General features: G+C 52.0%; 1 protein-coding gene across 2 annotated transcripts in view; it reads left to right on the forward strand.

The window, feature by feature from the left end:
• The first annotated feature begins 1,203 nt into the window (after positions 1-1,203).
• DHRS3 (dehydrogenase/reductase 3) overlaps positions 1,204-15,175 on the forward strand; it is a 50,582-nt gene continuing 36,610 nt past the window's right edge. The window contains exon 1 of one of the 2 annotated variants that reach the window (XM_031007146.3): positions 1,204-5,294. In XM_031007146.3, the coding sequence (XP_030863006.1) occupies positions 5,100-5,294 (195 nt within the window). In that variant the 5' untranslated portion in view covers positions 1,204-5,099. Of the gene's footprint in view, positions 5,295-5,652; positions 5,890-15,175 lie in introns of those variants that run through there. The other variant, XM_019011341.4, reaches the window with a different exon arrangement.

Raw genomic sequence — 15,175 nt, forward strand, 5'->3', positions numbered from 1 at the left:
CCCACCAGGCCTCACCGAGGAGGAAAGGGGCCCTCTTGGCAAATGTTCTGTATTAGGAAGGGGACGTGTTTTATGAGGGTTTTAAATCGTCTCTGGCCTTTGCAGATTTGCTTTCCTGGACCATGGTCCCCATGGGTCCTCTCCCTACAGGGATTTTCCACTCACCTGATGCCTGTTTTCTCCTCTCTGTTGCCTCTGGCCAGGCAAACTGCCCAGTCGGCCAACACATACGACTCACGTTTTCCCAGGAGCCTGTCTCCATGAAGAGACCCTCCAGGGCGGCTGATGTTAAACTTCGTGGAACACTTTTTTCCACTAGACCAGGCAGTTTTCCAAATCTCCCCGGCTAAACACTGCCAGCTTGTTCTGCTCAGGGGAAAGTAGCCAATTGTCCCGCAAAGCCATGTACGCGTGTGAGTCCACGTGTGTCTGTGTGCACATGCATTTGTGTGTGTCAATCACACCAAGTCGTTGGTATTAAAATCCTGCTCAAGAGCTGGAGGAAGGGTCAGGAAGGAGGCAGAATAGCTCAGCAGCGAGCACAGACCTGCTGGGATTTGGCTCCGGTGACTGCAGTCTCTTGGGAGGGGAGGGGAGAGGAAGGAAGGGGCCCCCCATCCCCACCCCAAAGTCCTTGAGCTGGGCACTCATGGCAGCAGAGCTCCAGGTGTCACTGTTCACCCATCATGAGCTGGTGGCCCGTGGCCATCCCTGGCCTGAGTACCAATGGCCTCCTCACTGTTCTCCCGACATCCACTCAGTACCCAGAGCTATCCTGGACCCAGCAGCCTGAGCAGACTCCGAAAACAGAGATTCCATCACATCTGCCTTTGCTCCACAGCCCCCTCCCAAAGGCCCTCATCGCACTGCAGATGAAACCCAAAGTCCTCCTCCTGCCTGCGGGACCCAGCCTCAGCGCTTTTCAAACCTCAGTGAGCAAAGGAGCACCTGGGGATCTCGTTCAGTAAAAAGCAGAGCCTGATTCAGGAGGGCCAGGGTGGGGCCTGGGATTCTGCATTTCTTTTTGTTTTTTTGAGACAGAGTCTTGCTCTGTGGCCCAGGCTGGAGTACAGTGGCACGATCTCAGCTCACTGCAACCTCCACCTACCGGGTTCAAGCGATTCTTCTGCCTCAGCCTCCCAAATAGCTGAGATTACAGGTGCACCCCACTGTACCAGGCTCATTTTTGTATTTTTTATAGAAACTGGGTTTCCCCATGTTGCCCAGGCTGGTCTCAAACTCCTGGCCCCAGGTGATCCGCCTACCTCGGCCTCCCAAAGTGCTGGAATTACAGGCATGAGCCACCGCACCCGGCCTGGATTCTGCATTTCTGACAGGCTTCTAGTCCAGGAACCGCAGGCTGAGTGTGGATCCTCGCTGCACCGGGGGAGCTGAGCCACGGAAAAAGTTAGTTCTCCCAACTGCAGCTCGCCTCTTCCCTTCAAGCCCAGAAAGCCTCCTTTCACATTTTCAGGGACAGACCTGGGATGTGAAATTTCAAACTCTGCCCTGAGTTAAATTCCAGGAGGGGGTACAAGAGCAAAGGATAAAGGCTGGGGGAGGGAGGGAAAGGCAGAGAGGACGTGTCCCTGCTGTTCTCACTGAAGCCAGGCCACACGACCCTCAGGGCCAGCCTGCTGAACTGTGCACACACATCATCCCCACACAAGGTCTCCTTGGCCCCATCTTCCCAGGGACCTCGGGGGAGGGCAACAGAGGAGGTGACAAGTTTCTCTCTGAGCAGTTGATGCTGGGAGAAACGTGTGGCTTGCAGAGCTGCCAGTCCCACAAAAACCACATCCTGAAAGATGGACCAAGTAGAAAAAAAGGCCACCATCCACCTCAGGCCAGCTTCTGCAACTGTCAGTTCCTTTGGGGAATGTCTGACATGTTCTTTTTTCCTCTGATTTCATCCCAAACCTTTTGAGAAGCAGGTTGCGTGGCGTTGCACAAGTTACTTAGATTTACTGAGCCTGTTTCCTCCTGCAATAAATGGGCACGAGCCTCCCTGGGCTGTTAAGGAAATTCAATCAGAAACTGTGTAAAGGCCCTGAGGCACTAAAGGCCAATTTGGGTTCCCGACCTCCTTCCCACCGTCTGCCCTCCATCCCAGGCACAAAACCAGAGAGATGTAAGAGGGACCTAACGGTTACCCAGCCGGTCTGGCATCTGACCAAGGTGGGCTAGTTGGGGTGAAAATGCATCTCTGTATATGAGTTGTTTCATATCTTTTGGCTTTAGTTTCCCCAGCCATAAAAGTGTGTTTGGGGTGGGGGAGGAGCACTACGATCTTCACAAGCCCTTTTAGACCTGGGGTGTTAACCTTACATGAGAGAAATGCCTGGAAGAAAAGCATGGCTAGTTAGCAGGAACGCCGCGGGGTTGGAGGCCGGGCAGCTCGGAGGCGCAGTATCCTATCTGGGCCACCAGGCGGCTCCGAGGACAACAGATGAGCAAAGCCCGCTTTTGCAGCCTGGTTCTGTCTTCGGATCTTTCCAGGCTTCTTCGCAGGCCTGGCGGACACCAGCCGCTGCTGGGTGGGAAAGGCCTGTCACTCCCAGGCTGGAATCGCTTTCCCATTTTTACAGACCTCGAAGATGAGAGGAGGCCGTCACCACAATGGAGTCCGGCCCTGGGGTCTGATGGAGACATTGGTCCGCCCTTCGGTCAGACTCTTGGGGGCGTTGTTGGGAGGGGGGGGTCTCTGCTCTGCAACCCTTAGCTGAACCCCATCCTCCACTTCTCTCCTCCCGTCTGGTCAGAGTGGGAAGTGGTTTGGATTGGGATCCCCCCTCCTGCACTTCCTGGCTGGGTAACCTGGACGATGGGATAACAGTCCCCCGATTGCAAGGTCAGGGGAAGGACTGTGTCAGAATATAGGCCCTCAGTGCAGGACAGTTGCTCATCCTAAGCCTCTCCTGCCTTTTGCTCTTCCAGTGGCTTTTCACCCAGAAGGAAGATCCTCCCCTGCAGAACCTCTCCCCAGAACTAGGTCTTTGCAGGTGACGAGGTAATCCCAGCCTCCCCTCCCCGCAGATCAGCGTTTTTCGAAGTGACTTTCTCACCAGGCGGAGCATTGAAAGTAGGGATCCCAGCGCACCCAGCCCTGCTGAATCAGAATCTCTGGGGGTGAGGCCCAGGAATCGCCGTCTGAACAAGTCGCGGGCTGGAAACGGCTGCCCCAGATTACAGGGCAGCTCCCTGCTTCGCTCTCGCTCCTCCGGCCCCGGGAACGTGCAGGGGGGCGGGAGGCAAGTCCCATCAGCACTTTGAACTGGGGCTGCTTTTTAGTGACTCACCTCCCAGACTTCCTGCAACAGACAACTCTAAATAGCTCGGTCCCACCCTCCAGCAGGGGAGACATTCCGGTCGGAAAGGGCAGGAGGTTAGAAGGTGGGTGCCCCGCCAGGGCAGTCCAGGGAGACCCAAGGACAGGAGACGCTGGCTGCACAGCACAGGGGCGCAGGAATAGGACGTTTTGTTTACAGGCTTTTGTTATTAAGGAAATTGCTGTCAGTCAAGGTAATTCTAGCTCAGATGAGCAATAAATATGCTCCCAGCTAATCTTGTGGGGATTTTATTGGCACTCGGAGCAGAGGTTCCTTTACCTTGACTACTCCCTCCCCTCAAAGCAAAGTCCTGCTCCCCAGCGGCTTCCCCCTAAGCATCGTGAGGCACTTGGGTCAGGCTTTTAAAGGTCCACTCTAAGTGAACACAGAAGAGGTCCGGGCAAAGGTGAGGAGTGGCTTCCTGATCCTACCTGGAGGCCGGGGATGACCAAATGACCTGAAATAAAACCCTGGGTGACCTGGTTGGATCAAGGCATACGCAAGCTCCCCCGGGCCTGCTCCACACGCAGGGGTGATCACCTGGCCCGCGGGCGGCCCGGGCAAGGAGGAACGTCTCGAGAAGGCAGCCGGCTCGCCGGAGTCGGTTCCAGCGTGTTCGAGTTACAGCTGCGAGCCCTCAGGGACACCGGCGGCAAGTCCCGGCTTGCAGAGAGGGGAGCCAGTCCCGGGAGAGCGCGAGTCCCGGCGAGCCCGAGTGCGCGCCTTATGCGCGCTCCCCGCGACGGCGCAGGGGGAGGGGAGGCCGCAGCAGCCACTCAGAGGAACGGTAGTGAAGCCTCCCAACAACTTTAACTGTCAATCAGACTTAATGGGGTATTAAAAAAATGGGGGAAAAAGGGGCCGCCCTCTCCGCGACGCGGCTGCCCGGGGAGCGAATGAATAGGGCCGCGCAGACCAAGGCGTCCGATCCACGCGCGCTCCACACCCGGACTCTCTCCAAGTTGGAAAGGACAAAAAGAAGGCAATAAATGCTAAAAAGGGAGAGAAGGGGAGCTGGATCGAGCGGCAACTCCCAGCCTCTGCTGGAACAGAGAGGGAGGGAGGGAGCCGGAGCGAGCGAGCGCGCGCGAGGGCGAGCGCTGCACGTAAAGAAACTGACACCCGGACCCCCCACTTCTCCTGCACGTTGCTGGCAATCAGATCGCGTTTAAGCAATTTCCTGAGCCCAAGAATAGCAATGAGTCGGGAGACTTTCGCGGGCTGAAATTGGGAGCTCCAAGCACTTTTTCCCCCTACTTTTTTTTTTTTTTTCTGGAGACGGGGTGGGGGTGGGGGCGCTACAATTTGGAATCAGCTTTTTTTTTTTTTTTTTTTAATCTTGCACTTTGAAACCGCGGGACCGAGGCAGGGTGCGCGCGTGTGGTTGGTGCCTTTTTTTTTTTTTCTTCCCCTCCCTAAACTCCTCTGTCAGTCTGTAAACATTACCTGAGAATTCCCCAGCCGAAACGGCTGCTGGGGCAAGAAACTTCTTGTTAGAACTTTCCACCTCCGGCTTCCCCCTCCACCTCTTTTACCGTCCCAACCTTAGGAGACGCTTTTTCTCCCCCAGAGGAGAATTTATCTTTTTTTTTTTTTTTCTTTTTCTCACCCGGTGCTTTGCATTTGGGAAGAGGTGATTTCAAGAGTGGCCAGGTGGGACGCCTCTCTCCTCCTTATTCGGTTTACTATTTATTGTTCGGGGTGTTTTTTAATTCCTGTATTGCTCGGCCCGGGGAGTTTCGCCCCCTGCCCGGCTCCGCGGCGCGGAGGATGGTGTGGAAACGGCTGGGCGCGCTGGTGATGTTCCCTCTACAGATGATCTATCTGGTGGTGAAAGCAGCCGTCGGACTGGTGCTGCCCGCCAAGCTGCGGGACCTGTCGCGGGAGAACGTCCTCATCACCGGCGGCGGGAGAGGCATCGGGCGTCAGCTCGCCCGCGAGTTCGCGGAGCGCGGCGCCAGAAAGGTACCAGGCACTGCGACTCCAGGGAGTGGGGGGCCGCAGGGGCGGGGGTGAGCCCACCTGCTGCCGCTGCGGGATCCCGCGCCCGGGAGCTGAGAGTCGCCGGCCACCCCACTTCTCCGCGCCACCCACGAGTGCTGAGCTAGTCGGTTTCACCTTGTAAATTTCCCGGGCACCGGACTGTCTTTTTTGGCAGGTTCAGAGTTGATCCGCTCCTTTGGGATCGGTGGCTGGCTGACTGGCTATTCACCCCCACCCTGAAACTTAAGAGACCCACCCATTTCCCACATTCCTGCCTCCCAAAGGAAGGTGTTGTGCCCCCCTCCCCCGCCTTCCCCCCTTTTTCTTGCCGCCACCCTGGTGAGTGCAGGGTGTGCGCACTCCTGGGTAGAGCTGGGAGCCGCCTGCTAGCTGGCGCCTCGTATTTTCCTTGGCAACCCGCTACCCAGCCCCAACCTGGGCGGCTGCAGCTCTGAAGACACGAGAGGGGGTACTTGGTTTGGGTTTGAAAAGGGAAGAGCGGTTTTGGATGTAGTAGTCTGGCCGGACCGACACTGAGAGGCCCAGGTGTTTGGAAAGCAGGAAAGAGGAGGCCAGGGTAAGCAGCTACTGATAAAGAGCCCTTGTTCTCACCTTCAACCCTGTCCCCTCCCCCCCCAGTACACCCCCCAGGGATCCCTCCCCATTTAGCTGGAAGGTGGTGCTGCAAGGAGGGTCCTGCCCACCAGACACGGCCTTTAACTTTTTGGTGGTCCTGGCACCCCTTGCTCCAGGTTTTGGAGACCTGGTGCCAGAGAGTGGGGAGAGTGGGCAGGCTGTCACCCAACTCCCAGCCCAGGCCAGGCTGACTCACGCGGTGACCAGAGCCATCAGGAGAGGGAGGCAGGCCAGGCTGTCTCCAGCCAGCCCTGTGAAGAGGAAGAGCGAAAACAGGGAATTAGTTTGAAACTTAAACTGTTGTGAACTAGGGGGGTGAAAGGGCCGCAAAGCCAGCTGATCTGACATGGAGCCGCATACCTTGGGGATTAAGTAAATATGTACTGTAGAAAACCAAACCTGCATGTAATTCCAGGTTGCTTTTGTTTTGTTAAATACTGCCCTGAGATTTACAATTCCTCCGGGGTGGCTCTGACTGGGACTGAACTTTGGAGCCTGAACTATCAGCCAAAGCCGATCCGATTAACTCTTCCCTAGCCGGGCTGGCCGGAGCCTGTGGTGGCCAAGCTAGCAGGGGTCTGGCTGTCCAGGACTCCCTCTTCTCCTTGGGTGGTTTGGACAGCCGCTTGACCTTGCATTTGGAGGGGGAGTTGGGAAGCGTTTTTAACCCTTGGACGCAACGAATAAGGGGAAGTCAGAGTTGTTCTCAGCAGTTTCATTTCCTTGAGGCGATGCCCCATAAAAGGGCTCCTGAAGCTCTTTGTGAAGGGGTCTGAAAAGGGCAGATGAGGGTGTCCTTTGGGGCGGATGTGGGGTTTGGGACAATTGCATGTGATTGTCATTCTTTAGCTGTCTGCATCCCACAGAAACTTTTTTCTGAGTCTTCCAGCTGGCCCAAGTCCTGGGTCTCTTTTACTGTTCTTGTAGCTGACTACAGTAGGCAGATGAGGAACTCTTAGTCAATCTGGAAAAACTCGACTGACTATAAACAATCCTAAATTGAAAGAAGTGTATGGCATTGGGGGGTGGGTGTGACAGTACAGAGTGGAGCCTGCAAGTTCACGCACCGGGAACCAAACCCCACCTAACTTGGACTGGACGTCCTCTTCCAGGGAATCCAGCCAGGGCCAATTAGAAATGTGTCTTAAATTGGTGTCAGGGTCACCAAAAACAAAAACAGGATCCATGGGGGCCTGTGAAACTTCAAGTGCCATTCATGCTCGGTTCAGTCATCTGACTCGTCAGGATGACCAGCAGTGCTCCCTGTAACTCGCCATTATCTGACCAGTTACTGGAGCTACTTTATAATGAGGCTTCTGTTTGCTGTCATGGTGGGGAGTTTGGAATTGTGGCTTCTTGCCTAACACCAGTGAGAGGACTTTGGGACAAACCCCCAGAGCCAGGAGTGTTTTGAGGCCTAGTGGGGTTGGGAACAAAGGGTCAAGTGTCGAGGGAGTGGGGAAATTATGGGCTGGGGACAGGTGTGAACAGTGGGCTTGGGGGTGGCCCAAGAGTACTGGACCAGAGAGGGCCAGTGCCACCCGCAGCCTGCAGTGATACTAGACAGGGGGCGGCTGTGTGGAACCACAGATGACATCCCTTCTCCTCTTTATGGAAGTGGAGGCTGCATCTGAGAGCTTCCCAGCCTAGATTCTGGTGGCTGCATCTGAGAGCTTCCCAGCCTAGATTCTGGTGGGATTGGATCTGGGAGGGGGAAGACCCCAAAAAGCAAAAAAAAAAAAAAAAAAAAAAAAGGAGTACCAGAGTCTCTGCAAAGAGCTGACATGTCCAGGAGTTATCTGTTTATTTGGGAAGGAGGGAGAGTTGACAACCCAGTTTCCCATAATGACCTTGAGTTAAATAGGATTTGGCAATATTTGTGGGTGGTGGTGAGCCTTAGGGTGCAAAGGTGGCCCAAATAAGCGAGGGTTTTTTTTTTTAAAGGCACACTAAGGCTGTAAGAATTTGAAAGCTCCAGACACATCTCTCCTTACCCACAGTGCACTGTGGCAAACTGAGGCAGGGCCAGTCATGGTTAGGGTCTCTAGGCGTAAAGGTCTTGCTTTTTAATTTTCTTTGCCCTCCTAGAATTCCTTCCACAAAAGCATTCACAAACCTTAAACTTATTCCCCTTCCCTCCAAGGGAACTAACTTTTGACTAGTGGTCAGCCCCGGCTCCAGTCTTTGAGTTTGACATGGTGTTAGCAGGAGCCCCTGGGAGGAGAAGTGGACCGTTCATTTAGAAGTATTTTTAGGGACCATCCCCGCCTTTGGTTTGGTATCCAGCAAGTGGCTGGACGAAAGTCTTGGGCCATGATTGCAAACCTTGGGAGGTGGGGCAACATACGTGGGCCTAATACCACGTCAGGAACTCCAGGACCTTGGCTGGGAGCAATGGCTCATGCCTGTAATCCCAGCACTTTGGGAGGCTGAGGCAGGCGGATCACTTGAGGTCAGGAGTTCGAGACCAGCCTGGCCAACATGGTGACTCCCCATCTCGACTAAAAATACAAAAAATTATCCAGGCATGGTGGTAAGTGCCCGTAATCCCAGCTACTCGGGAGGCTGAGGCAGGAGAAGTGCTTGAACCCGGGAGGTGGAGGTTGCAGTGAGCCTAGATCACGCCATTGCACTCCAGCCTGGGCGACAGAGCAAAACTCTGTCTCAAAAACAAACAAACAAACAAAAAAACTCAATTTCCACTCCCGAGAGGTAGTCTGAGGGGAGGTATTTCAGGAAGGTAGTATGGGAACTGGCTTGGAGTTCTGTCTTGCTGTTAGTGAATTTACAGCATGTGGGTAGATAGCCCTGTTCCTACAGCACCCAGCCAGGAACTAGCACTGTGAGTAGATTTATGAACCCCATTCTCCAGCACTTGCATTCAGCAAGTCCTGTGTCCTTCCCATCCCTAGCCCTGGGGCCAGCCCAAGCTCATAAGTCCCTTGACACCATCTCTGAGAGACCTAGCTTAGCAAACCTACCTGGGGTATCTGTTCGGTGTTTGGCACAGCTCTGGGCCTGTAGGAAAATGCAGCAAAGATGAATAAAGACCTAGAGTGTGGCCAGGTGCTTACAGTGAAGGCACAAATCACCATCTGTATGTGCTTCCTGTGGTTACCATGACAAATTAGGACAAACTTGACGGCTTACCACAACAAAATGTATTCTCTCGTGGTTCTGGAGGCCGGAAGTCTGAAATCAAGGCATCAGCAGGGTTCTGGGTTCCTCTCCACTCAAAAGACTACGGGAAGATCCTTCATCATCTCTTCCAGCTCCTGGTGGCTCCTGATGCTCCTTGGCTTATGGAAGCATGGCTCCAGTCTCTCCTTTCATCATCCCATGGCCTTCCTTGCTGTGTGTGTCTAGGTCCCGTCATCTCCTTTTTTTTTTTTTTGAAACAGAGTTTTGCCCTTATTGCCCAGGCTGGAGTGCAATGGCGTGATCTTGGCTCACTGCAACCTCCGCCTCCCAGATTCAAGCGATTCTCCTGTCTCAGCCTTCCGAGTAGCTGGGATTACAGGCGTGCGTGCCACCATGCCCAACTCATTTTGTATTTTTAGTAGAGATGGGGTTTCTCCATGTTGGTCAGGCTGGTCTCGAACTCCCAACCTCAGGTGATCCACCCACCTCAGCCTCCCGAAGTGCTCGGATTACAGGTGTGAGCCACCGTGCCCACCCCCATCATCTTCTTATAAGGACCCTAGTTATTGGATTCAGGGCACATACTAAATCCAATGTGATTGCATCTCAAGATCCTTAACTAGTTATAGCTCCAAAAACTCTCTTTCCAAATGAGGTGACATTCTGAAGTTCTGGATGGGCATGAAGTTTGGGGGATGCTACACGGTGGAAGCACAGAGGAGCAGTTAATTTATAGCAGGTGCTCATGAAAGGTTTCATGAAGGAAGGAGCATTTGACTGAGCCTTGAAGAAGGTCAAGTGTTTCAACCAGAAGGGGTGTGACAAGGGAAATCTAGGTACAAGAAACCACCTGATCAAAAGCTCTACCTGGCTGGAATTGCGGGAGGGAAGAGGAAAGGGAAGCAAGAAAACACTGTATTGTGGGATAGGGAGGTAAGCAGGGAGTTTACACCTCAGACTCTGAGTCAGGTCAGTACTGGTGAGAACAGAAAAAAAGAGAAAGAGAAGAGAAGGGTCCAGACAGGTCATCTGTGGGTCCCTAGAGTCATCAGGCCAAAACAGCTGCACTAACCAATTTACAGGGGAGAGAGCAGTGGCCCATCTCTCCCATCCTCACTCTGTGCAGCCTGAAAGCAGGCAGGTAGGCTACCTGTTCTACCTGTGACATCTAGAAGTGTTTCTGCTTAGAGCATCGGTCACAACTGACCTTACAAATGAGGCTGTCTCATGAATAAACAAACATCTCCTTCTTACTCCCCCAGGCCCTTCCCTTGGGGGAACAAAGGTGTCTACCTCTGGAACCACGCCCCCCTGCAGTCTTGCTCGCCTGTGCAGGAGGCCAGAGACTGAGCTTTTATTTATTTATTTATTTATTTATTTATTTATTTATTTATTTTAAAAATAGAGACGGGAGTCTCCCTATGTTGCTTAGGTTAGTCTCGAACTCTTGGGCTCAAGCAATCCTTCCTTCTTGACCTTCCAAAGTGCTGGGATTACAGGTATGAGCTTCCACACCCAGCCAAGACTGGGTTCTTGACCCTGGAAAAGTTACTACCTTCTCCAGGTTGCAGCTGAGAAGCACACCTATAAAATGAGAGGGGTTACAATGATCCCTAAGATCCTGGCACGCTCGAAAATTCTCGTCTTACAGATCAGTCAACCCAAGAAAGCAACGGATTGCCAGGCTTCCCTGAATTGCAAGCAGGAGACTTCCAGGTGAAGAAAGCATTTGTCCCCATCACTGATCTCAGCCTTTGCTAGTCATCAGATGCCACCAAATGAAAAAGAAGCAACTCAGAGTTGGAAGATGTGCTGTGCCCCAGCTCCGCAGAGCCCCACGCCCATTCAAAACTCCCTCAACAGGTAGCTGTCTGCCGTGGATTTATTTCAGCTCTTGCAGAAGACGTTAATATTTCCAAACTGTCGCTTCTAAAGGAATAAGGGACCCAAATTCCCTGACTAGCATGTCAAACAAAATTTCCTGGTTTTTTTCTTCTAAATTCACCAACTTGTCTATTTGGGCTTTCAGGAATGCCTCCTCCATCTAGCAATACTGACTCTGAGTCAAGTTCATTTTCAGTGCACCCAGCCCTTCTGCTAATTCTCGTTTCGACTTCAAGCTCTTCTGAGCTTCCATCTTTTCAGATGAAGCGCACTTGTTTATGGCTGCACAGATCCCTTCCAAGCCCTTCTGATCTCTGTATCTTTGCAGTTACTTTCTCTGGTTCATTTCCATCTTGGTATTTGCCGAGGCCGTCTGCCTTGAGAAAGTGATCTCGGCTGTATTTATGAGGTGTCCTTTCTACCCAGGAAGTGTATCTGGTTGTCACAATCGCTGTAACAAAAGCCCTTGTCTTAACCTGCCACTACCAGTGATATCCTACCACAGTTTTGAGCATCAGTGCGGGATGGGTCCCACACCCTACACATTCTCCCTTATCCTTGGACAAAAGCACGAACACACCCAGAATTTTATAAGGCTGTGCTCACCGTTGTCTTCAGGAGACACAATCCAAAAATATAAGTCCATAAGATACTTGAAACATTTCAAACATATTATTCAGATGAACCATGAGGATTACGAAACCATTGAAGCCCGTTGGAAATGAGAAAAGTGAGTCTATTTAGACACTAGCATGCCCAAATGTGTGCTCATTGCTGTGGCACCCCTGAAATGAGTGAGATCTTAGAATCTGAAAATGAGCACATGCCTAGATTCTCAACAAGAAAGTGCCGGGTTAGCAAATGAATGAATGGTTGGTGGGAACTCATTCATTTATTCACTTATTCATACATTCAGCACATTTACTGAGCACCTACTATATGCCAGGCACTGTTCTGGGCACTGAAGGCATGCAGGGAGCAAAGCAGATGAAAATCCCCACCCATGTAGTGAGAGCTGGCATTTTAGTAAGAGAGACAGATAAAAAGCAAGATCAGTAGAACAGTACATTCTCATGCCTGTAATCCCAGCACTTTAGGAGGCTAAGGCAGGCGGAACACTTGAGGTCAGGAGTTCAAGAGCAGCTTGACCCAACATGGTGAAACCCCCGTCTCTACTAATAATACAAAAAAAAAAAATTGCTGGGCATGGTAGAGCGCACCTGTAATCCCAGCTACTTGGGAGTCTGAGGCACGAGAATTGCTTGAACCTGAGAGGCGGAGGTTGCAGTGAGCAGAGATCATGCCACTGCACTCCAGCCTGAGCAACAGTGGGAGACTCTGTCTCAAAAAATAAATAAATAAATAAAACAGAACATCGAATTGTCATCATAAGCAATGAGGAGAAAACCAATGAAGCAAGAAGGATGGGAATGCGAGGGCCTGAGATTCTAGGTAGGGTATAAGGAAGGCCACACTGAGAAGGAGACACGAAGAAAGACCTGAAGGAGGCGAGGGCATGGTGGGAAGGGAGCGGTAGCATTCCAGGGAGAGGACAGAGCAAGGGCTCTGAGGAGAGAGTGGAGTATCTGAGGACCAAGAGGTGGCCAGTGTGGCTGAAGCAGTGAGTGAGTGGGGAGGAAGAACTGAGGGAGACAGGTTCCCATGTAGGACAGGTAGACCTAGCTGGCCCCAGGACTCAAGCATCATGCCCTCACCCAAGCCTTAGCAGGATCCCCTGGCTGCTGTGACAGGCAGGCGGTAGAGGTGTCAGGCCAGGGGTGGGGGACCTGCTAGGAGGCCGCCAGGTTTCCATGCCTCCTCCAAAAATATCACCCAGACTTGCTTCGCCACCTTCTTTGAGAGCTTCCCAGAGCTCAGGGAATGCTGTCAGCATTGCACTAGAGTTTTGGAGGATGCTGAGGGCCTCCTCTGATATCTTTTACTGTCAAGATGGAAGTGTCTGGGCTGAGGGTAATGGAGAATCTAGGCAGGCCGGGGTGCCACTGTTGGAGGGGGTGGGAGGCAGCTGGCACCCAGCTCTCGGGGCTCTGCTGGGCAGCCCTGCTCCCAGCCAGATCCTGATCTTTCTTGCTGGTAACTTAGGTGAGGAAGTGACAACCAGCTTCAGGGTGACACGGCTCTGAGGAATCGTGACTATGTTGGCTCCGTTCATTGATTCAGCAAACTAGGCCTTGGAGATGCGGCAGGGAACCTCATAAACAAGGTTCTCTCCTTGTGGCACTTAGTGTTCCTGGAGTGACCACCATCCCCAGATTGAAAAATCTCCTAACACTGTGGAAGGACGAGTTGGCACCAACAAGCAGGTTTCTAATGGCAGTAGTGCTTAACCCCTCTGAATAAAATCAGATAACTGTGCTGGTGCTTAGAATGAGGGAGATGCTTTTCAGTCCTACTTTGTCAAACGACTTCTGGGGTGTTGTGTCCATGTGGGCTAGCACTTTGACAGGGCCCTTGACCAACTGGAAGGTATCCAGGGAGCAGGCTGGGTGACGAGGGCTAGAAGCCATGACTTGGGTTGGGTGGCAAATCCATGGGAGTATAGCTGACTGCTTAAGAGGCAGGAGAGGGTATCAGCTGCATTCCAGTACCACAGAGGCATGGGACCTGTTCTAGATGGTTCTGGAGGCCCACGCTAGGCCCGTGGGGAGGGCTCGAAAATGCAGACCTGGGCCCTGCAAGAGGAACACCTTCCTGCCCTTAGGAACAGGTTGCTCTTTAAGCAAACATGGTGTCGAGATTTCTGCATTGGGGGAGGTTAGGTTCTGGACAACCTCCCAGGTCCCTTCTACCCTTTGATTCTGTGAGTCATTGTCATAAAGTCAGTGAGGGCAATGACACAGGCAGGGGCAGGGGCAGGGGGCAGGAGGAAAAGAGGACACCAGCATCGATCAACCAACACTTGAAAATTAAAAGGAGGCAGCCCTTCTCAGCATGACTTCAGCAGGATCCTCCAGCAGTGATGTCATTCCTTTGTCCAGGCTTTCCAGGGTGCTGGGGAGCAGGGAGGAGGCAAGAGGGTGCAGGGTGGGCACAGACTCACATCCTTCACTCAGGCTTAGATTCCTGTGGCTTCTGAACTGGATGCTGATGGCTTCTTTGCGTTCCTAGTAATATTCATGACCATGGTACTCTACATGTCTGTGGTACCATACATGATTGGTAATATACGTGACTGTGGTTATATACAAGGGGGCTTCAAAAAGGTGGTGGGAAATGGAATTAAAGGATGAAAATAAAAAATATAGGCCAGGCACAGTGGCTCACTCCTGTATTCCCAGCACTGTGGGAGGCCGAGGCGGGCAGATCACTTGACGTCAGGAGTTCGAGACCAGCCTGTCCAACAGGATGAGACCCCATCTCTACTAAAAATACAAAAATTATCCGGCATGGTGGTGCATGCCTGGGATCCCAGCTACTCGGGAGACTGAGGCAGGAGAATCACTTGAACCTGGGAGGTGGAGGTTGCAGTGAGTGGAGATTGCACCACTGCACTTCAGCCTGGGCAACAGAGCAAGACTGCGTCTTTCTCCCTGTCTCCATATATACACACACACACATACACACACACACATATACACAAATATATATATTTTATTTCTCAACATAAACTTCATCAAGTTACAAGACACTTTTGTAAGCGATGATACCAGCCATCTAGTCCATCCCTAAATAACTGAGGGTCCTGAGAGTTCAGCCATGTCAATACAGTCTTTTTTTTACATCATTAGCTGAAGAGAAATGGATGCCCTTTGTCTTAGTCCTTTCTCACATTGCTATAGAGAAATATTAGAGACTGAGTAATTTATAAAGGAAAGAAGTTTAATTGACTCACAGTTACACATGGCTGAGGAGGCCTCAGGAAACTTACCATCATGGCGGAAGGAGAAGGGGAAGCAAGGCACCTTCTTCACAAGGCAGCAGGAAGGAGAATGAATTTAGGAGGAACTACCGAACACTTATAAAACCATCAGATCATGTGAGAGCTCACTCACTATCATGAGAACAGCATAGAGGAAACTACTCCCATGATCCAATTACGGCCACCTCATCTCTCCCTTGGCAGATGGGGATTATGGGGATTATAATTCAAGATGAGATTTGGGTGGGGACACAACGCCTAACTGTATCACCCTTTAAAGATTTTTTAAGATTAAGAAACAAAAGGAAGTTAGAAACAGCCA

This window comes from Gorilla gorilla, chromosome 1 (assembly GCF_029281585.2).
Source record: "Gorilla gorilla gorilla isolate KB3781 chromosome 1, NHGRI_mGorGor1-v2.1_pri, whole genome shotgun sequence".
Taxonomy (NCBI): domain Eukaryota; kingdom Metazoa; phylum Chordata; class Mammalia; order Primates; family Hominidae; genus Gorilla; species Gorilla gorilla.